We start from the raw sequence: 26,353 nt of genomic DNA, 5'->3' as shown, positions 1-26,353 counted from the left end.
TTTAGGTTCACTAGAGGAATTTTTTCTAATATTCGTTTTTCTTGTGCGGTTAGCCTACGAATAGTTCCTCGTGTCCTAAGGGTGGCAATGTCAATTTTAGGATTTTCAGCCAATAGGGATTGTTTAATTTTTTTAATGTCGTATGGTATGTTTTTTAATGAAAGATGCGCACCTATGTGGATGAACTATTAATCACGGCTCTCGACTCTGACCGGTTTGTCTTTTAGAAACAAGTAATTCATGTTGCTTGGCCTCCTATTATGCTGGAATTACACTGCGTTGTTGTTGTGTCATCGAGATTTAGATTGCTGTTAGCATATCGGAGGTCAATGGTTGAAAAGAATGTGGTACCGGGCTTGTCGTTCCCCTCTTGCGCTGATTAAGCCACGTTGTCTAGGAGAACGTCAATATTAGGCATTTGATATTTGTTCATATGAAATGCCTTGTTTATTTGCTTTGAAGTCATTGTCACCTTGCTAGATTGGTCTTTCTTGACTGTTATAACTATTGGGCTCATAAATAGCTGCAGCTTTCGAGTTTCACAATATGTCCGTGGTCTATTAGAGATTTCATTTCTTTTCGAACTCTTACTTGGATGTCGATTGAGATTCTACGTCATTTTTGTTGGAATGCTTATGGTCATTTAAGATCTTTTCGTGAACCGTGTGGGTTTTCGAGCCTCTGTTACGTGTGCAAGCCCCTGGGTATGTCAATTTTCCCCAGTTTGTTATCACTGTATCTGACTGGTCTTGATACAAAATTCATTGACTTACCAGGTGGCTTTTGTTGGTGTAAGTGGATGTTAATTGGGGTAGGATGTTCATGCCCAAAATATTTGCCCTTTTGTCGTCTACCACAACAAAGAAAGCGGTTTTGACTGTTCGCACTCCAGATTCAATTGGGTTGATAATCCTTCCGAGTGATGGTATCTTGTACCCGTTGTAGCATACCATTCTATTTGCCTTGTCGTTTCCCCCTTGTTGATTTCGTTTTGCGTTGTTGACCAAAAATTGCAGTGTGGTAGCTGTCTTGTTGATAAAATACGAAGTGTGTGATCCTGTATCAGCAATGATTACAAGGTTGTTGATGCCTGCTCTGACTCTGAGTAGGCGTCCCTTCAAATCGACCTCCATTATTTGGTCAGCCTGTCAATCTTGGAAGTGCACAGCAATTGTGGTTGTCTCATCTGAGTGGATAACATCCCATCGTTGGATGAAATCCCCTGCTTCTAGTCTGTCCACGTATGCTGCCATATCTGTGTCTTGCATCGGTGGTTCTGGATTTTTTTCGTTTTGGAAACCTCGGAGGATTTGCAAAGCCTGGCGTAGTGACATCAATATTGCATATGTTACAAATTTTGTCCTTTGCTCGGCGTTGTTGAAGCAGCATTGTTTTTGGTCTGCTCCCTGACGATGACAATTTCCTCTCATCGGTTGCGGATGGTCTCTGTTACCTCGTTGAATTTTCTTGTTTTGATTTCCCTTCCTTGTATGAATCCAACTGGTTGAGATTTTATCCCTTTCTTTGACTTTATCCTTGGTAATATCGTTTTAGCGGTTGCGGATGGCCTCTGTTGCCTCGTTGATAATTCGTGTTTGGATATACTCTTCTTTGTATGAATCCAACTGGTTGTAGTTTTAGCCCTGTCTGTTGAAATGACGATCCTGTTGTCACTTTTTTGCGAGTTTTAAGTAGGTTTTCAAGAAGTTTTTCTCTGCATATTGAATTTCATAAGCTTGTTCTGGGGTCTCAGTTACCGCCTGGAGGTCTTTTTGTAACTCGTCGTTCGTGATAGTAGCTGTGAATAAGTCCCTTGTGTTTCGGCTTCCAGACCACTATCCTGACAATTAGGGCATTTGAAATTCCCTTTTACCAATAATTCCGTTAGGCGGCATTGGAAATGTTAAAGTGTCTCTGTTTTGGCTTGTTTTCTTGTGAAAGCTTCATATCTGTCAAAAGTAACATTGCGGTCTTGAATGAATAGATGTTGTAGTCTTGCCCAAAAGTTTCTAGTTATTATTTCCTGGATCTTTATCTCTGGTTAGTGTTGATTTAGTCGTCGTTGCCCTTCGTTTCCTAGGCTCACATATATTCAGCTGCAAACCTTAATTTTGGCTTCCTCCCACGGTTTTCTTTCCTCTGTGGGTCCTTGGTTATCAAGTTGAATACATTGATTTTACCACCGGACTCTCCTTTTCTTGATTGCGAATACCTCTAACTCTAGCTTGAGTTTGTGCTTCTCCGTCTATTTGGATTTTGTAACCTGGCTCTTGTGATTTTCTAATTGGGGTAGATATCGTAGCAGCTTTTGTAAATTTATACCATCTTTTGCGATGGTTCCTAGATACAATTGTTGGTTCCATTTTTTCATCACAATAAGAGGTGCCATATCAGCTTTCTGAAAGAACGGCCGGATATCCAGTGGGTTGTTTGTTACTGCTTGCTGCACCATGTTTTACCCAAGGAAAAGATATTAGTACGTGAGCTAAGTGTTGAGACATTAACTAAAAAGAATCTTGTTATCAACTTAAGTTCAAACGGTTAAAGTTATGTCTGATTCGAATCCGACCATGAAATCATGAGCCAGACAGAGACTCGTAATTAGCTATTGAATATGGCATTAGTTTCAACAGATACTTGAACAGATCAGACATCTATATGGTTATGTTAAGAAGAGATATCATCAAGTATGGTTGCCTTTTCGGGTTAAAGTTTAATGTTTGAGTTTTAATCAGTTTTCTATGGATATCCTATGTATCCGTACGGATAAAAAAGATGTTCAACACTTTTGCACGAAACCGCTTTTTCTTCGACGATTTTCCCCATCTCTTTTTTAATTTTTCAACAAATTCTTTATGCCCCATAAAACGCTCAATTCCCTGAATTCAAAATGAAACAAAAGAAAATTTTACAACTGCGGTTTTTTGCGTTCTTTTGCAAAGCTAAGAGGGTTTTGAAAACTAATAGATTTAACGACCTTAGAAGTTGGTTGTATTTAGCTGACAAAATTTGCTTGTTTTTATCTGATAAGAAAGCATTGATTTGTTCACACTCTCTACTTTCAGCCTCTCAAAATGTTTTGGCAAAAAAACTGTTCGGTCAAAATAAAACAGAAGGAACCGGTTGCTAAACACAAAAAAAAATTGCAAATCAAACAAAGGAAAAATGAATTTAATTCTAAAATTTCTATTTTTTTCCGATGGATAAGCATCAACGGTAGCTTTAGAACCTAGTTAATCTCAGCCTATTCAAAATACGAAAGATAAAAGCACAAAGTAAGTGAGCCAGCCGAATTATGAACCAACCGGAAATGCTCGGGGTATATAAACCAGCCAAAAAGTTACATCATATGAATGAATTTGCACAACTTTTGCAACTGTTACATAAATGTAAGATAACCACTACATAAATCCTACGTATTTTCGACTGGTTGACACTTCGACTAGTTTTTGTTTCGGCTGGTTTATAATACCACCGATGCACTATTCGCCGAGCTCAAAAAATGACTAATTTTCACTCTCCACGCCAAGTTTGTGCAAAAAGCAGAAAACTGAAATCAAATTTTTCGAAAACGAGACAATTGTTCACAACTTTTAAGTAATTAATTGAGTCAAAGCTGAAGGAGTTTTCGAAAGACCATTTAACTCAAATCGCTAGACCCAATTTGGCGCTTAGTGGTTATAATATTGGTTATCGGTTATCGGTTATATGATTGGCTTTTCTATGATGAAACACGACTGAAATTAAATCCAGGAAACATGAAATTGACGGAGGGGGCTTTTCAATTCCGAGATCAATTTCAAAGTCAGGTACTCAAAGTTTGCTAGTTTTTTGTAATAAAGAAAAGTTTGTAAAAAGAGAAAAAATATCAAATTTCAAGACAGGAAGAAGAACTAAATGAGGAAGTAAATTAATTCTTAGTTCAAAAAAATCTGTCTGGAGCTGGTTTTAACTATTACTTATCTATTCCACCTTTAAAAATTCAACCTGATAAAATTTTAACCCGCCTTGTGTCTCAAGCAATTGATAAAAAAACACGGTAAAAATCATCACTGCACTTTAAGGCCCATTTAAAATAATCTTGATTGATACTTAATAAAAAAAATCATTTGAAAAATTTTTTATTACCCGTTAAGTGATGCATTTTGCTTCTTGCTTTGTAAAAATGCGACCAAAAGATTTGCCTCAATTCAATTTGGCACGCATTGATCCGCCGCTTTTGCGTGTCATAAGAACGCAATACATGGCGAGTTAATTAAACCCAAAACTGGCGAAATTAGCAGTTTTCAAACCCCTATACTTTCACAAAAAAAGTATTCGTAGTTGAATATTTCACCTTCGAGCTATCAACACCCTATCTTATTTAATTTTGACATAGGCAGAATAAATCATAAATTTTAGACGTAGTTATTGAGAAAGAAAATTTGACTTTTTAAAACGCCGAGCAGTGGCAATTATTTTGTGAAAAAATTGTTGTAGAGTTATGAGGGCTTGAAAACTGCTAATTTTGCTTATTTGGGTAACTCACACGCAATGTATATTGTTTTATAACACGCTCAAGCAATCATTATCATTGCAATGGCATAGAAAGATTTCATGAAAAAGGCTAGGTTACAAGGTACAAAATTGACTGAAAAAAAAACTGATCCAAGCATAAACTTTTTGAATTTTCATCAAAACGGAAAAAAGGCAATTGTTGTTTGCTCTATTCCATGTATCGTCAGCGAATATTGTTTGAAATGCTTGAATCAATTTGGTATCAATGATCCATTCTTGTTTTGTAAAAAAAATCTTCTGGCAAAACACGTGTTATAAAGTACAACCGTGCTATCAACACCCTATGATTATTTAAGCTTGACATAGGCAGAATAAATCATAAATCTTAGACGTAGTTATTGAGAAAGAAAATTTGACTTTTTACAACGCCGAGCAGTGGCAATTATTTTGTGAAAATATTGTTGTAGAGTTATGAGGGCTTGAAAACTGCTTATTTTGCTTATTTGGGTAACTCACACGCGATGTATATTGTTTTATAACACGCTCAAGCAATCATTATCATTGCGATGGTATAGAAAGATTTCATGAAAAAGGCTAAGTTACAAGGTACAAAATTGACTGAAAAAAAAACTGACCCAAGCAAAAACCTTTTGAACTATCATCAAAACGGACAAAATGCAATTTTTATTTGCTCTTCTCCACGTATCGTCAGTGAAGATTGTTTCAAATGCATGAATCAATTTGGTTTCAATGATCCATTCTTGTTTTGTTAAAAAAACCTTCTGGCAATACACGTGTTAAAAAGTACAACCGCGCTATCAACACCCTATGATTCTTTAAGTTTGACATAGGCAGAATAAATTTTAGATCTTAGATGTAGTTATTGATAAAGAAATTTGACTTTTTAAAACGCCGAGCAGTGGCAATTATTTTGTTAAAATTTTGTTGTAGAGTTATGAGAGCTTGAAAACTGCTAATTTTGCTTATTTGGGTTACTCACACGCGATGTATATTGTTTTATGACACGCTCAAGCAATCATTATCATTGCGATGGCATAGAAAGATTTCATGAAAAAGGCTTTCATGATAAACCTTTTGAACTTTCATGAAAACGGACAAAATGCAATTGCTATTTGCTCTATTCCACGTATCGTCAGTGAAGATTATTTGAAATTCATGGATCAATTTGGTTTCAATGATCCATTCTTATTTGGTAAAAAAATTTTCAGACAATACACGTGTTGAAAAGTACAACCGCGCTATCAACACTCTATGATTATTTAAGTTTGACATAGGCAGAAATAAACCATAAATCTTAGACGTAGTTATTGAAAAAGAAAATTTGACTTTTTAAAACGCCGAACAGTGGCAATTATTTAGAAAAAACTATTGGATAATATACATTTTTCCTCACTTCCTCACTAAAAACAGCACACTTCACAGTAACAATAAAATTCATCACTTTTCTTCCATTTTCTTCACTTTCCTTTCGTTATTTTCTCTTTTTCGATAAAGTTAGATAATTATCTTTTTTAATCAAGCATTGTTTGTTTGTTTTGCACCCTGGTTCAAAAATTCCTGCTTCAACTAAAAATATTAGTGAAACAAAAATTAGTCAGACAAAAACTACAGAGATTTTTTAATTTGAAAGTAAAACTAAAAATTTTTATATGCCATTCTTAAAAAAGAAGAAAGCCAAAACAACCATATTTCATTTCAAGTACAAGGAAATCTAACGCGAATATAACTTGAAAAAAGTATGTGCTGTGTCGATAATTCGATCAATTAGTAAACCAAAAGCGGGCAGACTAATTCAGTAATACAAAAATGCATGATTTATTTATGTAATCACGGGTTTTGGAAACTGAGAGATTTGTGCTCACTAAATAATTCAAAAAAAAAGCATGACAACTGTTTTCTCAGAAGAAAAAGTACAAGAAAAGAAAAAAACAAAAACTTGCTATCAGCCCCACTGTTTTAGAAAAAATTGCTCTAGTTCAGAAAAGTTTGTACTGTAAGTTTTTGATTCCGCAATTGAAATAAAAGCTTTGAAAATTTTGGCCTTCACTTATAAAAAACAGCTTATAAAAAACAAATCCGCTTTTTTCATTTCAGCGAGCAAGACCAAATCTGAAGGTTCTCACACGCCAAGTGACAGGGACAACCAGAGTATTAACAGTTTAACCCTCTCCGCTGGTGAAAACCTCCCGGATGTAAAACCGAACAAACCAATAGTTGCAGTGGAAAACGACATTTTCAACGATGCAATGGCATTTAGTACGACTGAGAGAGCTAGTTTAGAAGATTCTAGAAGATTCTATACAGGACAAGAAAAGAAAAGTAAGTCAGTTGATACAAATGAGACTAAAAACTCGAGAAGATTGACAAAGATGCCAGTTTGTTTTCAACTGGAAGCGATTTACCAGGAACAAAGGTTAGCGAGTTTGCTATCCTTAAGAGGAACTTACGAATAATCGGCTAAAATTGAAAGCCAGAATTTATTTTTTCTTTTTGCTCTAGATGTTCCCTTCTAATTAAAGACAACAAAATATAAAACAAAGCAGTAGACATTAACGGGAGGAAAGGATTTTGGGAGAAGGATTTCCAAAAAGTTTTGTCGGCTTATTTTTAGGTCGACTTTTTGATTTTCCCAGCTCTCCAAAAACACTATATAAAACCTTTTTGCTGCACCGAATAAACGAATTTCATTATCGTCAAAGACCAGGACAATTTTCGAGTGATCCATCAAATTTATGTATTTTTAAATTAAAAATAAAAACGATTTGATTTGTTGATTTGTAATTTCAAAAAGTTTTAAATACCAAATTGCTTTTCTTTAGTTCTCTTTTGAGATTTTTAAACTTTTTTTGGTTTCGCCTCTTTGATTGTTTTTCATGCAAACTGTTTTTGTTTTAGAAGAACGAAATCAAGATCAAACAAACGAACTTCCAGTGAGAGCCAAAGTTAAAAAAGCAACCCTCGACTCACGTCACAAAACAATGCAATACAGTCCTTTTCAGCAGACGCAGAAAAGTAGTCCCAATAAAATCATCAATATGACAGCCGATGATAGCATTATGCGGTCTTCTCTCGGTTACATACGACTGATAAATTTACCCACTTTTGAAGAAGCAGCCAAAGTTTTCAACTCAATCAAGTCTGTTGATTACTCAGAGCTAGTCGATTCTTGGAAGAACTTTGTCAAAATATCAAATTTGTTGCAACACAGTCCGGAAAAGGCTGAGAAACTGCTGGATGAAAATAAAAGTCTGTTGGATATCAAGTTAGTTCGTTTTTTTTGTGAATTCAGAGAGCTAAAAGTGGTGCAACCGAATGTTCCAACAATCGAAGGTTCGTTCGAGGAGAAAGCTTCGAAAGATCGCGAATATTCGCTACTATTTGACCTGCGTGTTGTTGAGTTGTTTTTCAAGATCCCCATCTGAGCGTGTTTTAAGCACTGCCTGAAACCCTCTCACCCCGAACAAAGAGCAATTTTCACTGCAGACCGTGTAAACATGCATAATATTCTACATGAAAATTTGAAATTTTTCAATTATATATTGATCTTCAATTTTTTCTCAAAAATACTGAATAACCCAAAATACCGAATGATCGGACGTTCGACCAACGTTCAAAGGTTTTTGAAGAACGTTCGAAGGCTATGTGCGAACGAATGTTGCACCACTAAGAACTGTCCATGCATTGACAAAATGGTCTCACAAAAGTGCGCAAAAACAGAAAACTTTTTTTGCCCGTTTTAAAAAATACTTCTCGTCCAGACTGGTGTAAGTTTCTTATTAAAAAATCTAGAATAGCGACTCTCGATTAATACGGGGAAAGGGAATCATGAGCATAGAAAGGAAACTCCCTTTTAATGGGAGATGTTAACAATTTAAAAGTTAAATATGAATTTAAAACGATTTGAAACGAACTAACCTGTAATGTTGGATACACAAAAAAATTTAGAATAAAAACACCAACTCAATTAAGGTACAACAAAGTTAAGGCAAGACTGCTTAATCTTTTTTTGGTTTTTTGGAATTTTTAAAATTTTTCAGGTTGCTGGTAATACTGAACAATGGCAAAAACTCGAAGACAATTTCGAGCTGGATTACAAACCAGATCATGAAAATAACATCAAAGCAAGAGCTATGGAGATTTTCTTTACTCCGTAGCTTGGAAATCTTCAATTGGGAATTTAGTTTTATTGAGAGTATTCTGAAGGATGTATTACAAAAGCTAACAGAAGATTTGAGTCCTCCTAAACAATGTAAGTACGTCTTGAGTAAATATTTTAACATCAGCAAATAGTTGAACACCAGAGTTTAAACTTTTTTATTTTAATGGTTTATAAAAAAATTTTATTCTGAAAGGAATTACTCAATTTCAGGTTTCTTTTGTGACGTGTGTAGCAAATTACGATCAAATCTACAAGCAGAGAGCGAGCAGCTACAATGGAGTAGAAATTTTCTGCTAGAGGAAACAGTCTCAGTTGTTAGGAAGCACCAGCCGGTAATTGAAAACAAATTAGTCCGAAGCAATAGACAGGAAACAACCAACTAGGGATTTTTCAGGCAATTTTACTGTAGGAAATTGAAATGATGACAACTTAGACAGTAACAAAACCCACTTTCTTTTATTCAGCCAGCAACAAAAAAGTACTTTAAATCAAGGGCGAAAAATAACAAGACTGATTGTATCAGAGCGAAGCTAAGAATGTTCTGGCTGCACCCTATTGTCGATCACAAGTTTTTTTGTTTTGGAAAATTTTTTTAAAAAAAATCGAAAAAGAAAAATTTTGAGTTTTTTAAATTTCAATTCTTATTTTGACTCCCACAAGCTATTGAAACTACCAATATTTTGCGTGTGGTAACATATAAAAACACACTGCTTGTCTCAGTTCAATTTGAAAGAATTGAATTTCCCGCCTACGCTTTAGTTGAACGAAATACATCGCGTGTTAATTATCCCAATTTGAATTGTACTCGTCAGAGTAGTCGCAAGTTCAAAGCATTAAAAATTTGTGAAAAAGGATCACAAGTGGTGTTTCTTTTTACATTTAAACTCCAAACAACAATTTTTTTTTCAAATTAGTAGACAGTAGCAGTAAATATGAATAGACAGCTACGTATTCATACTCGCTAGTAATAAGACAAAATACTACGTCAACCAACCAAATAGCAAACCAATTGTACGAATTAACTTTTTTTGAAAAAACGCTTCGTAAAATTGCTTTATCGTCTCGATTCTGAGTGGATAACATAGAAGTGGTTTTCTTAATGGAGAGTATGAATACGCGGTTTTTTCCTACTTACTGCTAGGTTGCCAATGTTTTTTTAGTGATATCAAATTTGTCCTAAATCCAACGTTCATAGCAGTTAAAATAAAAATGATCACCAAATGTCCCCAAATTAATTAAGTCGAATTTTGATTTTTCGAAGTTTGAGCCAGCAGCTAACTAAATTAATGTTCTATTGTTCAAACAGCATAGAATCAAACTGCCACACAGCGGCGGGGGCCATTCTGATAACGGAAGGATGATGGAATATTTTTAACCAATAAGCATCGTTAAATATTCCTATATGCGAAACATTTTTTCCGCAAAAATATGATGTCATGTCAAAAGTAGCCGAGAATAAACCTTATCATTATAAAAAGCTTTGCAGTGCATTTTGTGCAGACCTTGAATAAACTTTTCTAAGAGCTTTTATATAATATATGACATTTTATAATTCATGTGTGTGCTTATATGATAATCAGTCGATTTTAATTTTAATGGCCCGGATTTGTTTGAAATTTTTGCAATTTTTTGAGATTTTTGAACACTTATTTCCGATTGGATGAAATTTTCTATCGTTGGGTCTCTTCATCATAAGGATGCTAACGACTGCAGCCACCGCAATCAAGCCAAAAAAATGCGAACCGGCCAACAGTTTGTAAGTGTTTTTAAAAAATTGGTACCAGTTATTGCCGCAAAGGAGCGACGCGCTCGAACCGACGACAACCAAGAGTAAATTGTGCTCGTAAATTGTCGTGTAGTAGTCTTTGACCAATGAAACCTTTTGGTCAAAGAGTTCTACAAACAAATTAATATATTTTTTAAAATGGCCGTTATTTTCAGTTATAACCCTGAGTTTTGGCTCACAACATTTGGCTTCCAAAATTTGGTTTCCAGAATTGAACTAATTTTACTAAGAAAGGCAAAACAGTAACTTACGAATGATCAATCATTTTTTTTATTAAGCTTCAAAATAGCTCTTTTCTCATATTTTTTACCGTTCTTTTCAGACAATTTCATTAGCCTAAATGCGTTTTTAATTGTCATTTGAGTCCCATTTTGGGCATTTTTCCGAATATTTCAATGCTCGGGATGCCAACCTAGCTTTTCTAAAAAATTTCGAGCCAATTTTGTAATTAAAATTTTTTTCGTTCTCATTTTTTGTCAGGGAAGTGGGTAACCTGCTAGACGGTTGACCAAAAATAAACAAAATAAATAACGGAAGAGATTTTCTTCTGATCGAGACGCATATAGGGCCAAAAATTTGTGAAACTCAACACCAAACCAATATTCCGAGCAGAGTCTAAAAAACACTATCAATTTTCCTTTTCAAATTAGTGTAGTTATTTTCGGCTTGGTGTGATAAAAGGAGTTGAGCAGAAATATAGAGATTAGTCATGTGCGACAGTCAAAATAAAATATGTTCGACAGTCGTAGTAAAAAAAGCAAATTGAAAAGATATTTTTGTAGACCAAAAAATTATTCGCTTTATTTGGTCGAATTAAGAAAAAACCGACTGATTTTGGTGGCTAATTTTCCTTGTAAAACAAAAAAAAACTAAAGCAAACCCAAACACCAATTCCTCTACATTTTTCAAACGTTTGGAGCAATATTTTAAGAGCAGAGTAGGCTTAAGTGCAGAAATGAACACAAAATAAGTTGGGCTTATATAATTTCAACTAATAATTTATTACTTTAAAAAACATGTTTTCAAATCAGTTTTTGTGACTTTTTCAAGTCACACTTCGTAGTTTTTTTGACATAAAACTATTAATCGAGTTTTCAAGCAATTGAGACGTATGTTAATTTTGATACAGGCATATACAATCAGTAGCAGTCTGCCCCCTCAGCTATTCGGCCCTCTGACTACCCAAAGATTTCCAATTTTGGTACCATTTAAAGACCACCATTTTTGACTGGCTGACCTTTAAAAGTGTTGGACAAAATTTTCGAAAATACTTTGAAAAGCCCACCTTGAGTAAATCTTGGAGCCGCCCTTGTATATAATTATAATTTTATGATCTGACGAATTAAAATCAGGCAAACTGAACTCAACTCTATTTGAAAAAGTATTACTAGACTTGCAAAATTTTGCAGTTTCAAAAATACTAAATTTTAAGTTCAATGGATGAACTGAAAATCTTCTGCATAAAAAATCTAGACACGCCGCAAAAACACAGTCTGATAGACGCAAACTATTATTTTGCGTCAATTTTAAGTGTCAACAAGACTGCTTGTATCAGGACAAAGCATTGAATATTCCAACTGACATATAATTTCTATGAACAAGTGTTCGCTTTAAAACATTTGATGAGTTTAAAAAAAACTATTGATTCAACCAACTTTAATTGATTTTTAAGACACATTAGGTCTCCGCTTGGGCGTTAATAGCGCAAAATATATCGCGCATGGGCTTTCCCAATTTTGCCTAAATGGCAATCTTTAAACACCCATAACTTTACGAGAAAAAATCACGGGTGAAATATATTTTGAGTTCATGACAACAATATCTTTCAGATGATTTTTAAAAAATCCGTACGAATTGGCTATTTAAAAAGTCAAAATTTGTCTGAAGAAAAAAAACACCCCGTGCACAAATATTCCATCTCTTTCTACAAAAGTCGGAACAAAAATTGATTTTTTGAGTGATCGGCTTTTGACCAGATCAGCATTCAAAAATTGTACGCTCAATTTTCTGGCCCGTTTTATCAATGAAATATAAGATTTAGGATCGCTCGTTTTTCAGCTATTTAGGTTTCAGCTCTTTAGATATTAAAAAAAGCATTTTTTCAATTATTTACATTTAAAAATTTTGCGTATTTGTTTTCTTCATTGATTTGCCTTTTTTGTGGTTTTTTGGTAAGGTTTTAACTGTTTGCTTGGTCAAAATAGGGTCGAAAATATTCATTTACTTTTATGGGTAAATTTTAGTTTTGTGAATTTCTCTGCTCACTGACGAGTATTTCTTCAGTATAAGGGAGAAAAGCGCTGTATCTTACAAATTTTGTTCCAAAACATTTCTTCTAATTTTGAATAAAGTGAGCATTCAGGCATACAACAGCTTGTGTATGCGTAATTTAAGCCTTAAAAAATATAGTACAATTTTCTGCAAAAAAAATGTTTAAAAAAATTGAGTTTTTGAATTTCTATTATTCTTTTGGTTTTCTAGTCAATTTTACAAAACAAATATGTTAAATTGGCCTAAATTACTATGAATCTCTTAATTATGCCTAAAATATAGTCTTACATTCAATTTTTTATCACCTCACGCAGAAAAAACTTCACTAATTTGAAAAAAAAAAAATTTCTTAATGATTTTTAAAGACTGTAATCGGAATATTCTGTGCTACTTGCACAATAACCGGCTATCCTTGTTTCTAATTGCCCAAATAGTTTTAAAAAAATAACTACACACTGTTTTACATATGATGTAGCAAACACAATTGCGCAAAAATAGTTACACGTTTTTTCGAAGCAAATATTCTTTTTGTATTTTATTTTGATTTTTGAACAGAACAGAACATACACTATTCACGGGAAAGTAATGTAAAAAAAGAATGTCTAACAAAAAACGATATGTTTTAGAACAAAAAGTTTTTCATGTGGACTTTAGGCATACGCATAAAAAACAGAACTGCTCGCATATTAGCGCAAAGCCCTGATTGTTCCGATTGCCCCTTTACTGGTCTTGAACCGGTTTGTTCAAAAAGTTCGATTTAATAGATTTATTATGACCAATTACTCTTGACCTCAATTCAATTTGGAACGATGCGAACGATTTGCCACGCACAAATATTTCGAACATTGAAACTATCAAACTATAATTCGAGCAGCGATGCCATCCGCATTTAACCTAAGGTCTTCGTATTGTTACCGATACGCTGTCAACTTTCGTAAAAACAGGTCTGAATTTAGAAAAACACACTCAAGACATATATGTTTCCCACCTACTTCGAAAGTCGGAAAAACTATTTTTGGAGTTGAATTATCCAAATTTGTATATGCCTTCAATTTGCGAAGATTTTAGCTAATAAATGAAAATTTTAAACGTTGAAAATATTAATAAAATTCTATCGTGTTAGTCCTCAGTCGCATTTGTGTAATTATCATTTTATGGAACAGCAGAATGAAAAACCAAATAGGTTATAAATCACCTTGTGTTCCAATTATGGTCAAAAATGTGTCCGTGCATCCTTTATTTCCCTGGGGAACAAAATGTCTCTTCATATGATCAAATAGTATAAATTATATGATAAAGTTATAATTAAGTCTTGGCTTGTTTTTGATTTCAATTGTGAGTGAACAAAACCTGAATAGAAGGCTTTAAAACAAAAGGTCAAGAAGGAGCTTTCAAGTGTTATCAGGGACAGAAGAAGAATTTTTAATTGGTGAGGGGCAGTTTTTTAAAAAAAGAAAACGAAACAGTCTTTAAATTTTTTAAGATAAAAAGTCTTTAGAGCTCTCATTCTTTCCCGAACCAGCCTCTCTACAAAAAAACGCTGGTCATTACAGCTTGAAGAGACAGATATTATCTGAAAAAAAGCTAGTCATACATTTTTGATACCTGCCCGCTCAGGATTTTCATGGATAATAATCGATCACATTGAATTTTCATCGCAGTCCTCGGATTCAACTCCATAGACCGGAAACGCTTATCACAGAAGTCCATCAACTAATTCTATGAATAAAGCTAGTCACAACAAATTTCATACATTTTTGTTCAAGTGGTGTAATCAAAATTAAAAAAAAAATTGTCTTGTTTTCGCGTAAGAATCAAATATCGTTATGAAAAAATGAAAAAAAAAAATTATATCAAACAAACAATCCCCAAACAAACATGCGCTCAAACAAACATTCCCCATTTTTTTTTCTCGTAAAATTTGTTATTTTTGTGCGCATAACAAGTCTTGGATACACAAACTTGGTCACTGTCACTTCTATTTGGTTACCAACACAACCCAAAAATGTTGAGAACAAAATAAATTGAAACAAACACTTTTTGGTTTATTGAAAAATGCAAGTCATGCAACTTCCATATATAAAAAATCACTAATCATAGACCTTTCATACAATTTTCTTTACTTATTGAATTGCATTAAAAGTGTAGCATTAGTGTGTTTTTCTTTTAATGAAAATTGTATGACCAGCATTTTTGGTCAACCCGGTTCCCTGTAAAATTTAAAACACTAAATCAATATACTTGGTTAGAGATAAATTATCACATTTGTTTTCCTTGAATCAATATTTTCAACTGAATCGATGATTATCAGTTATAATGTAAAATGATCTTTTTTTCTAAAATTCAATCACAATGAAGTATATTCAAAAGATGACAATTGCTTTCTCTTTTGGTTTAACACATGTTGCATAACGTAAATTGATTTTTTCTTTGGCTTAGAAAAACGTTTTTTTTTTTGCTCACAATTTTTAGTATAGAGTATATTTTATCTTTTTTTTGCTGGCCTGAATTTACACTCCCGTATCCAACTTATGTCCTTTTCCTCCGCTCCAGCTTTTTAAAACGACCCTTGAACCCCACATTTGCCCTCCTCCCCATTCACATCCCCCACACAAGTTCACAGCTCCTCTCTTGTTTAACCCACGCTTACACATTACTTGGCGGTAAACTTGGGGAGTAGGGGGGCAGAATACAGGCTGGTGCAAGCGTGGCGCGGGGGAGGGCAATAAATTGGGAGGGGGTAAGAATGGCGCGGTAATCTAGGGAGAAAAGGTACCCACAGTTCCCATAGTTACCCAGAGCTCCCTCATCCATTTGGGGTGTTAAACGGATGAGGGAGGTGGGGGTCATCTGGGGGAGTTGCGAACGTGAACCGGTACGGTTAGGGCAGGCTAAAAGCGGGTACATTTAAACGGATAGGGGAAATGGGAGCAGTAAACACGTCTTATCTTTGAAATTATATTCATTTCTTAAAAGTTTTCTCACCTGTGATTTTTTAAATTAGTTATTGGGGTTTAAAGATTGCGAATTTGACCAACCAGAGACTGCACGATATTTTTCGCGATATTAAGATTTTACTGGAAAATTAATCCGTTTTAGAAATCGCTTCAAATTGGATTGAGTCATGGTAATTAATCTTTTTAATTTTTACCAATAAGCCGAATATATGAGGGAATTTTTACCTTAAATAGCATGTGGGGGATGGTTAAAAAAATTGAAAAATTTTTTTTTGCAAATTATATCAAATATTTTAAACACAACTCTATAGGCTTTGAATAGCAGCCGGAATTTTCAAAGTTTCGCCTTGATACGAGCAGTCTTGTTATACTTTGGAGCCACCCTCAATCAGTTGGCTTAGAAAAGATTTGCTAAAACTAGTTAAAGCAAGATAATTGAGCGAATCTAATTGGCTAGTCTTAGCCTAGAATAAAAAGGCATGAGGGCTAATTAATTTTTTTTTAATGAGCTGACAATTCAACAGCGTTTAGCTACAAAATCTCTAGTCACAATTGTTCATCTTCAAAAAACTCAATTTTAGGTGCAAAAAGATATCTTATTTACCAGATAGCTATTTTTTACTAGCTAAACTACAAGCCTCGCTTTCTCTAGCAACACGTTCATTTGGAATCGAGTTTTAGAAAAGTCCTTTTTGATTTCGAATCGCGGTTGCTCAAAAAACTCATTGTTAGCCCAATAGGCTGTTCCTGTAGAGACGAATATGTACTCTTTGCCAACCTCACAGTTATCGCCGTTTTTTCACCACAACTGTTGATAGTTAAGATAGATTTTCTTAACTGATTTTTCTTGGCCAAGGTATTTGTATTTTGCAACTTATCTCAAGCTAGCTCGACAGAATTTATTTAGGAATTAAAATTAGTAAGTTGCCGATCAGGGCTCTCATGTGTTTGATAAGAATTATTTTTTTCCACTGTCAAAAAAAGGCAAAAAAAATCATTCCTTTTTAAGTTTTTCCCAAAAAAACTTGATCGGTCACTGCTTTTGGATCCTTTCGAGTTCACGGTGAATGAGAAAGAGACAGGTCTGATTCAGACAATGAACAAAATAGAAGAAAATGAGAAACAAAAAAGCAGGATCAAGGCACCCAAGAAAAAAAATTATTTTCCAGATCAGACTGTCTAAAACTCCTCATATAAGACTTTAAATGGGTTATAACTGATGATAATGAGATTTCAGCGGTTTGTGTATTTGAGGAAAGATTCAAATATAATGGCAATAACATCAGTTTTATGGTCCAATTTTGCGAGAAAAATAGGGTAAAGCTGGCGGAGGAAATGAACGTGAACTGATAGCTTTAGGGCAGGCTAAACGTGGGTACAGTCAAAAGAATAGGGAAAATGGGAGCAGTAAACACGCGTTACCCATTTTAGAAATTGTTTCAAATTGAGTTGAGGCATGGTATTTGCTCTTGTTAATACTTTCCCATATGCGAATTATATGAAGCACTTGGTACTTTGCATAGTGTGCGGAAGATTATGAAAAAAAACTAAAAGAAAAGCTAGAGAAAAGGATGATTAAAAAGCTGAAATAAAAAGAAAAGGAAAAAAGAAGATTTATTTTAAATTTTGTACAATTCTTTTGAACACTACTCTATAGCCAATAAAAATGGGTCACAATTTTTAGGAGATTGCCCTGATACGAACAGTCCGCCTATTTTTGAGCTACTCTCAATCAAATGGCTCAATGCACGGGAGGTTCCCACTACCCGTTATCTCTATTGAACCGACAACCTCAAAAAGGTTCAAAAAACGGAGCAAACAAAACAAAAAATTGACTATTCCAAAGCCCATCATTTTGTGTGTTAAACACTTTGGGCATAACTGCTTATGAAGGGGAAATTTTTCAAATCCGACAAAATTTCTGGTTTGATAGGTTAGTTTCTAAAAAAAAAAAACAAAAAAAATCAAAAACGGTCAAATTTTTGAAGGCTGTGGATAAAAAGTGAAAGTGAAAGAGGCCAGCGGTCTTTCTATCAAAACCCTTTTTTAAAAAATAGGTAGAACCATTTTGAGAAAAAAAAATTTGCAAAAAGTTTTAAAATTTTCCAAAGTGTCTCAAACAGATTGAAAAATAAAAACTCATACAATTTCATAATATCTGTTTGCATCAATCAAGAATTCTAGGTAAACGCGTCAGTAAGACATTTTAAACTCAAATTAGCAACTGAGAAAAAATCACGACGCGGAAACAAGGCCGACCATCTATGAGCAGACACCAGTTGAGCCGAAGAAGACTTATTATGTGAAAACTTCAAAAAAATTCAAGCCCCCCTGAGTTTACCCTGTAGTAATTAGTACCCAGCCAGTTGTTAAAATTGAATTTTCATGAAATTGAGCATGTCAGCCGAAGAGCATGCCAAGTGATGAGCATTGAGCATGTCAAATGATTCAATTGATTTAGTTTAACTAGTTGTCAACGCGAAAAAAAGTCTACATTCCGATTTGATAATTAACTCATTAATAAAAAATTCATGATTGGTCCTTGCTTTCGGTCTTTTTTCAGTTTCCCACCCCTTCATCAAATTACAATATAAAGCTGTTCGAAAAATGTTTACAAGGCATTTTGCACATAAAAAACGTTGTACAAATTTGTTCACCTGCTCACACTTGATGCGTTTTGATGCAGTTTATAATATGACAAGTCATTTTAAATAGACTTTTATAAATTGAAATTTGGAAAAGAAATCGAAGGGTGACTGGGAAAAGAGCCCCGCTTTCTAGCTTGCTGAGACATATAACCTTTGCTTTTTTTCAACTCACTGCCAGATAAGAAAAGCGCGTGACACTTATTTTTTTGAATGTGATTTTTGTGAAAAAACTGGAACCAAAACTAAGAAAAACTAGGAGGTAATTTTTGCTTTAGAATCTCCTTAGTATCTCACTTGACCTTTTCACCTCTTCGGAAGGGTCAGTGAACTGCTCTGGATACCTGAAGGCTCTCCAAAACACTTCCAGACTCGACGACCGACTAGAACTCTGCACATTGCAATTGAGAAACAAACAACTAATTCTGGATGAAGTTGAACACATTTTGGCTGAAGGATCTGCAAAAGACGAGGTTTGCTCGCATTTTCGGTGTCTTTTACAATTTTTCCAAACAGTTCGTTTAACAAGTTTTAAATGCTTATTTAACAGCAGCACGACAATAAATTATTCAGCTAGCTTAGAATTATCATAACCATCTGGTTTAGTTTTTTAAAGTAACAAATCAAAGCTGTCAAAAGAGAACATAATGGGTTATTTTAAGCTGTCATTTGTGTTTCTGACACCAATTTACGCGCCTTAATGGTTACTTTTATATTTAGAAATCATTATGGTTGACTGTACTAGATTTCTCATCAAGAGAACCATCTACTAAATTCTGCCAGTGCTCGAACGAAACTCCGAACTCCAATTTATCCTTCAGTGAAGATCTGCTTTTCGAATACTACAAACGAAACACAATTGGAAAGCTACAGCTTCTTATTAACGAATGGAATATCCGAAATTCAGATGAAAACATATCTGAAAACCCAAACTCGACCGTAGAAGAAAACGCGACCCAAAGCAGCTTTGATAAATCAAATGAAAACACGGCTCAAACCTCTTGTCAAAATCAAACTAACAGGACGTTATCATCAGCGTTTTACCGACAAGTTGTGCATAACGAGGCATGGGTGATGCGCAAAAAACAGACCATGTTTAAAGCGTTGAAAAAAGCAGATAAGAAGGTTTTGCTGACTCGAGAAACGAGTTCAGTTCATGAGAGGGTTAGAGTTGCATCTGCTCAGAGAAGTCAGAAGAAAACGTCATGGAAAGTATCAGCAAATCTCCAAAAAAAGGTAATACAAATCTTTTATTCTAAAAAGTAAATTGAGCAAAATAAACTGACAAAAACAAAATTTTTGAAATAAAATTTGAAAAAAAAAATCTGCCATAAAAATCTTAATTTGAACTTTTTTTTTCGTGGTAAAACAGAACAATGGCTTTTCATATGGAAAAACTTAAAGTCCTTCTAATGCTGAAGTTTTTTCATTTCAAATTAATAAAATTTTCGCGTCGTACAAAAACTTTATCTTAAAATTCAATGCTGTTTTAGATGTGCTCTGTTTGCAAAGGCAGCTTAGCAGGAACTGATCCGAAACACCACACAAAAGTGGAAATGCTCAACATCTTCAAATGTGGTCACGCTACCCACACTTCCTGTTGGCGTGAACAGATTATATGTCCAGTTGAAAACTGCAGATCTGTGATTTAAAAATTCGACCTTGAAGCTCAATTTCACATTTGACTTAAATATTGGATAACTAAACAAAATACCGCCTGTTTCGAGAATATAATTATAATCAAAATAAATGTTGTAATGAAATTTGTATCATCAAATTTCATTAAATAGTTCATACTCAAATAGTTATTTACACTCAAAAAATAATTAGAACCTACTGCAAAGATAATGGATTCACAATGTTAGAGGAATCAACACAACTTAAACCGATCCCGGGTTGACTTTGATGACTCAAAAAAAGTTACCGATAAAAATACGCAAAACAGCGATCTACGATTTAGTCATTTTTGTTGTTCCGACTTTGCTCATTGCTCGGGGTGATTTTTTTTAAATTCAGACTACTCTTACAAAACTCTGGTCCCTCGGAGGGTTGAACTCTTGACCTGCTTATTGCCAGCCGTGTGCACACAAATATAGTTTTGCCTATATTTAATTACCCAAATTATCTGACACCAATTGAAGGGCAGTAGGAACATTCAGGGCTTTGCCCTGAAACGAGCAGTATCATTTACCATTATAGCAAAATTTAGCCCTCTATAAGCAATGAACTAGTGGTGGATAGTAAAGCAAAAAGTTTAAGCAATGAATTAGCGCTGGTTATCACTGATTTTTAGAGTTGAAAATAAAGCAGTAGCAAAGATCATTGCGAGGCGCAACCATTTCAGATTGCGGCGAATTTTGCCAATAACACTTAGGATTAAATCATTTCAGCGGGTTATGAGGTGACTGTATCAATTATTAAATAAACATCCAACAAGACTGCTCGTATATCAGAGGGCAAAAACTTGAAAGTTTCGACTGCCCATTAATCCATATCGAATAGTTTTTGGGCAAAAAATAATGGAAAACTACAAATTTTGGACTGTAACAAAGATAAAATGCAAAGCTTTGAATCGTACAAAATTAATGCTACCAAATAGCTAGCCTCAATTCAATTTGGAACGATTTTTTGGGCGGATAAATAATTCGTGGTATGCTTTCAGGATTATGGATAAAATTTACAAAGCGCGCATAAATTAGTACAGAGCATGGCCAAATCGGCAATTTTCAAACTCCTTGAACTTTGCTTAAAACGATTGAACGTAAATTTTTTTAAAATTTGAAATAAGGGAGTCGATATCTTCAATCTGTTATATTTTTTTTCAGCTAACACTTAACAATTGGATTGCCGAAAATTGATTGAATAAAAAACCCAAAGCATAAATTTCCGTTTTCTCTGAAAATCGGAACAAAAAAAACGCTTTTGATCGATTTGAAAAAAATATATGACTATAACATTAGCTCCAATTTTCCACTGAATTACTGCAGAGACTAAGTGGAAGATGTCGTTAGATTTCTGAACTATAAGCATGAAACATTCACGGAAAAGAGTTTTCACTGCAGAACTACAACACTAAGCGACAATCCACAAAACTGCTCATACCAGTGCAAACCCTCGATTTTTTTTAATCGCTTCTATTGTATATGATGCAGTTTTTTTGAATAAACATAATGATAAAACCTTCAGAAAGACGAAATCATGAGAAAACTTTTTAATAGGTTCGTTTTCAGAGTTTTTTTCTGACATGCTATGTAAACTACAAAGTGTGATTTAGTTCGCAATTAGTAGTACTCCTAGACCAAATCGCTTGCCTCACTTTATTTTTTTAAATTCTAAATTGGATTACTTCGTCACTTAAGCGTTATCAGATAGAAAATTGATTGGGTGTTACATATCACAAACTGAACAATTGGCATTTGTCATAGCCTGATAGTTTTGGAAAAATAATTGATTTTTTAACAAAGATAACATTTTTTTTATTTTTCATTTCGAACATAAAATTTGTTTGGATTGGTAAAAACTTCTATAAAAAGAACGGCTGACGAAGAGTCGAAATATACCCAATCGAAAGAAACCAAATCAAGCCCAAAAATCCCGCCTCCGACTCAGACAAGACTGTAAAAGTCGACAAGACTGTTGAATATAAGTGATAAAATGTGATATACAAAAGAGTAGGTTGGATGAGTAGACAGGCGCACAGACATTTCGGCCAAAGACAATTCAGCCAATTTTAAATTCAGACAATTCAGCCAGTTTTACATAACGCTAGAATCGAAAGATAAAAATCGGAATTGGAGTTATTTCTTGGTTTAAGGTCGCCGGTGGGCGTGCTACGCGCGCGTCGCCGCTTCGCGGCGATAACCAGCTCTAAATTTCGTATAGAGTCCTACCATCTGTTGGCAAGCTCGCAACACGTTGGCGCGACTGCGGCGGTCACCATTAATGGCTGAATTGTCTCTGGCTGAATTGTCTGCATACTTTTGGCTGAATTGTCTGATTTTCAAATCGGCTGAATTGTCTTTGGCCAAATTGTCTGGACGCGGAGTAGACATTATAGTGGGGAGGCTTTTGTCACTGTCTTCGTCAGAAAAGATGATGACATCTGATTGTGAGTCATCTGATATGTGTAGTCCCCAAGTTTTTTGATTGTGTGAAAGCCCTTTTCGATTGTGTGAGTCCCTTTTTCGGATGACTAACGCCTGGTTCCCCTGGCGTTGAATTTTGTGACTTTTTCTAACTTGGCTTAGTGTCTAAATCCTTTGAAACTTTAAATGCGTATGCTAATCATATATGGTCTCTTCTGAAATTTTTTCATTTTTGTGTCACGTATGTAGAATTGGTTTTTGTTTTAATTTTTTTTCGAACGTAAAAGCAAAGTCTTGCCAGATTTTCTGTCCCAACTTTTTCGGAGCAAAATCTAGGTTTAGAAAGTAAACAGTAAATATTCAAGATCAGTAAGACGTTTTTTTTCACTCTGTGTCTTCGTGTTCTGGCTCATATCTAAGCGCCGCTTGCGAAACGGTTTTTTTAGAGCAGGGAATAAAAACCAGTTTCTGTTAAAAAGTTGCTTTTAGAAGTCCTTCAGTGGAGCTTTTTTTGGACTAGTTTCACGACTGTTTCTTCCATTTGGCACTTCTTTCACTCGGTCCCTGTAGTACCAGTTGTCTCTCATTTCTTCGGCCTTGAGCATCTCTGTGATTTTCTCGTAAGATATAACCCGAGATTTTCTCGTAAGATATAACCCTAGATTTTCTCGTAAGATAAGTAAAATTCAGTGTTCCGTTTCTGTTGAACTGCAATTCAAGTGGTGACTTTTGGTAGTTTTCCCAGGTTTCTTACAGGATGTACATGATGTAGCCAGTTTTCTTTTTAGCGTTTGAATCTACCTTTTTTCTACCTTTCATGTACCTCTGTGATCACCTTCGGGGTTGAAAATGTGTTATATTCCGTTTTCGACACAAAACTATTTCGCTAACTTATTATTGAACGGTGAACTTTGATCCGTTCTAAGCACTTTAGGAATGCTATGCGCACGTATATAACCTCTGAGAAGTTTCAACATCTTTTTATTAGAAGCAGATGTTGTCATTACCAAATGATATTTCGATTATTTGTCAGTGAAAACATAGATGTACAATTTTCTCTGACTGTCCTTCTATCGCTCCTTAATATCTAGCCGAACTTCTTCAATCGTACTGGTTCAACACGAGGAAAAGTTTTAAGAGAATGATGTTTTTTTACTGAAGATTTTGTTTTCTCGTCAATTAATGTACACTTTCTACAGTTTTTGTCACTACTTCACAAATCGACTGTTTATATGCAAGCAACACAAGAAATCCGCCGAATCGAGTTTTTTCTCCTGGTTCGAAGTGTGTCCCATGCAATCTGGTGATGACCACTGTTTCCAGGACTTTTGGAAAAGTTGACTGTTATAACTTGTAATTGATATAAATGCAGTCAATTAATAAAAGCTTATAAATACTAAAATGGTCAATGTCGTTAGATATGATCGCTGCCTTCATTTTTGCCAGAAATGAGTTTTCCTCAGGGTTCTGCTAACAAGTTTGTGTTGAACAAGCTGGGTAATGTCATACCACTTTGACCTTTTGATTGTTCAAAAATTGGTTGGGGTCGAACAAGCATAAAAGCTACGTCCTTGAAGCCGCAAACATGTTTGCGTTGAATGTTGGTTGTTTCATTGTCTTCGTTCGATTTTTATTTCAACGATTTCAGCTGCTGAATGATGAACATTAATTTCAGTGACATGTCCCGTTTCGTTTTTATTGCTGCTCCGCTGTTTTCGTCTGATTAGTTCAGCCTGCTTTATCCTTACGATGCGATGCGTCTTGATCAAGTTTTGCCAATTTAAACTGAAGGTCAGGGGTTCGAGACCCACCAAGAGAGTTTTATCTAGCTAGAAATAGCCTAGAGTTAGATAATTTCTGATCAGAATTAGGAAGAGAAATATAGAATTTAAAGAAAATCCGTGCTCTATTTGAACATTTCAAAAAGAATTTCTGACTAGAAATTAGATTAGATACAAAGTATTTCAGGTCAAAAATAAAGATGTTTCTCGGTATGGGGATTTTTATTTACATGGTGTCGATCGGTAAAAACACCGGGTTTGACGATTAACTTCTTTTTAGTTGATTTCTTCGATTTTTGTTCTGAAATTTGGTGCGACTGTATATATCGCAAAGTTATTGTTTACCAGTTATTGTTACTCTATAGGTATTTGAGTATAGGTATTTACTTTAAATTGAACACCCGGTTTGAAGTCCACAGTAGAAAGATATATATCATACAATTGTATGGTCTACTCGATGCTTTTAAAGCTTTCTGGTCAACAACAAAATTATTTTAAATTTTGAAAGTAAAAAGGCTTATAATGCACTTTTCATATATGAAAAGTTCATGACTAGCATTTTTTTCATGAAAAAATAAATTATTCAAAAACTGTTCAAAATCAGTTTTAGGTGAGCTCATTTGAAACTAATTTGAGTTTTTGAAAGTTAGGGGCATTTTAACTGTCGAAATTATATTTTGACAATAAGTCGAAAAAAGGCTTATCATATAATTTCCATTTATGAAAGTTGTACGACAAGATATTTTCTGGAGAAAAATTAAAAATTTTAGGAATCATTTAAAATTGATCATAGGTAGAGTCGATTGAGCTTATTATGAGGTTTGTTATAATGTGAGAATTTGAATAATAAAATCTTTTTTAAACTTTTTTCATATATGAAAATTGTATGATAAGCATTTTTCTAGAGAAAAAAAAGAAACTTCAGGAATCATTCGAAACAAATTATAAGAAAGTTTCAATGAGTAGACATACATTTTTGTTGACTGCGACCAATTTTCCGGTCCAAATACGAATTTGGTTTTTTTGTTGAAAAAATGCTTTTCGCATAATTTTCGTATATCAAAATTTTATGATAAGCAATTTTCTACAAAAAATGTTTAGTTTTGAAACCTTGCTACGTTTAAAATTCGAGCCGAGTTCAAATGAGTTAACTGTTTGTTTTTTTTACTTTGAGGCTCCCCCCTCGGTATGGTTCTGATTGGATTAGGAGCCTTAAGCTGTCTCGAACTTCTGGAGAATTAGTGAAAAACGCAGTCGCAGTTCCGACCTCTAAAGTTTTCTAGATTTTCTCCACTGTTCAGAGATGAAACGCTTCATGGGTGGGTCTTAAATCTTTTTGCTTCTAATCTACTTGCCAAGTTTCAAGAATGTAACAAGCTCACCATACAATTCCATAGAGTGGAAAAAATGCTTGTCATACAATTTCATAGTATGGAAAAAATGCTTATCATACATTTTCATAGTATGGAAAAAATGCTTGTCATACAATTTCATAGTATGGAAAAAATGATTTTCATATAATTTCATAGTATGGAAAAAAATCTTTATCATACAATTTCATAGTCTGGAAAAAATGCTTATCATACAATTTCATAGTATGAAAAAATGCTTATCATGCTACTTTCATACAATTTCTGTGATAAGGAGACTGAAAAAAAAGCATAGATTTATTTCTAGAGTATGGGAAAAATGATTGTTATAAATTTTCATACTATGAAACGAATGCTTATTTTGCTATTTTCATACATACACTTTTACTCTATGAAATTGTATGAAAGAGTTTGATAAGCATTTTTTTCATTTATGAAAAATGTATGACAAGCATTTTTTGTCAACCCGGGTATGTATCGATAAAGCTCTGACTTTGTGCGAAGTTAAGACCATATCTTTTCTCTGTGCCTTAAAACTTGAGTGCAGGTATAATTCTTAGAGCTGCCCTGTCCTTTATTGATTTCTGAATATATACAAATCGATTTCTTCAACCTCTTCTATGGTTTCTTCTTTCGGGAGTTTTATCGGTTGAGTAACATTTCCCATTTCCCAGCGAAAACTAAGATCCATTTCTAGAAAACATATCGTTTTAAATTATGAGACCGAAAAACTTGCGTTTTCGGAAAGATTCTCATTAGAAAAGATCATCACAAAAAATTT

General features: G+C 34.3%; 2 protein-coding genes across 2 annotated transcripts in view; one reads left to right on the top strand and one right to left on the bottom strand.

Annotated features, from left to right (window-relative positions):
• The window catches only part of LOC134851133 (uncharacterized), a 56,043-nt gene extending 47,555 nt beyond the window's left edge, over positions 1-8,488 (bottom strand). Inside the window, exon 1 of the mRNA XM_063867081.1 lies at positions 8,434-8,488. The gene's annotated coding sequence lies outside the window, so the exon portion shown is untranslated. The remainder of the gene's footprint in view (positions 1-8,433) is intronic.
• LOC134851132 (uncharacterized) overlaps positions 1-20,057 on the top strand; it is a 131,704-nt gene extending 111,647 nt beyond the window's left edge. Inside the window, exons 14-20 of the mRNA XM_063867077.1 lie at positions 6,613-6,837; positions 7,414-7,780; positions 8,556-8,767; positions 8,888-9,009; positions 18,615-18,809; positions 19,057-19,572; positions 19,830-20,057. Of these exons, the coding sequence (XP_063723147.1) occupies positions 6,613-6,837; positions 7,414-7,780; positions 8,556-8,767; positions 8,888-9,009; positions 18,615-18,809; positions 19,057-19,572; positions 19,830-19,988 (1,796 nt within the window). The 3' untranslated portion in view covers positions 19,989-20,057. The remainder of the gene's footprint in view (positions 1-6,612; positions 6,838-7,413; positions 7,781-8,555; positions 8,768-8,887; positions 9,010-18,614; positions 18,810-19,056; positions 19,573-19,829) is intronic.
• The last annotated feature ends 6,296 nt before the right edge of the window (positions 20,058-26,353 follow it).

This window comes from Symsagittifera roscoffensis, chromosome 7 (assembly GCF_963678635.1).
Source record: "Symsagittifera roscoffensis chromosome 7, txSymRosc1.1, whole genome shotgun sequence".
NCBI lineage: Eukaryota > Metazoa > Xenacoelomorpha > Acoela > Convolutidae > Symsagittifera > Symsagittifera roscoffensis.
The sequence above is the reverse complement of the archived record's forward strand: the minus strand, read 5'-3'. Positions and strand labels throughout refer to the sequence as shown.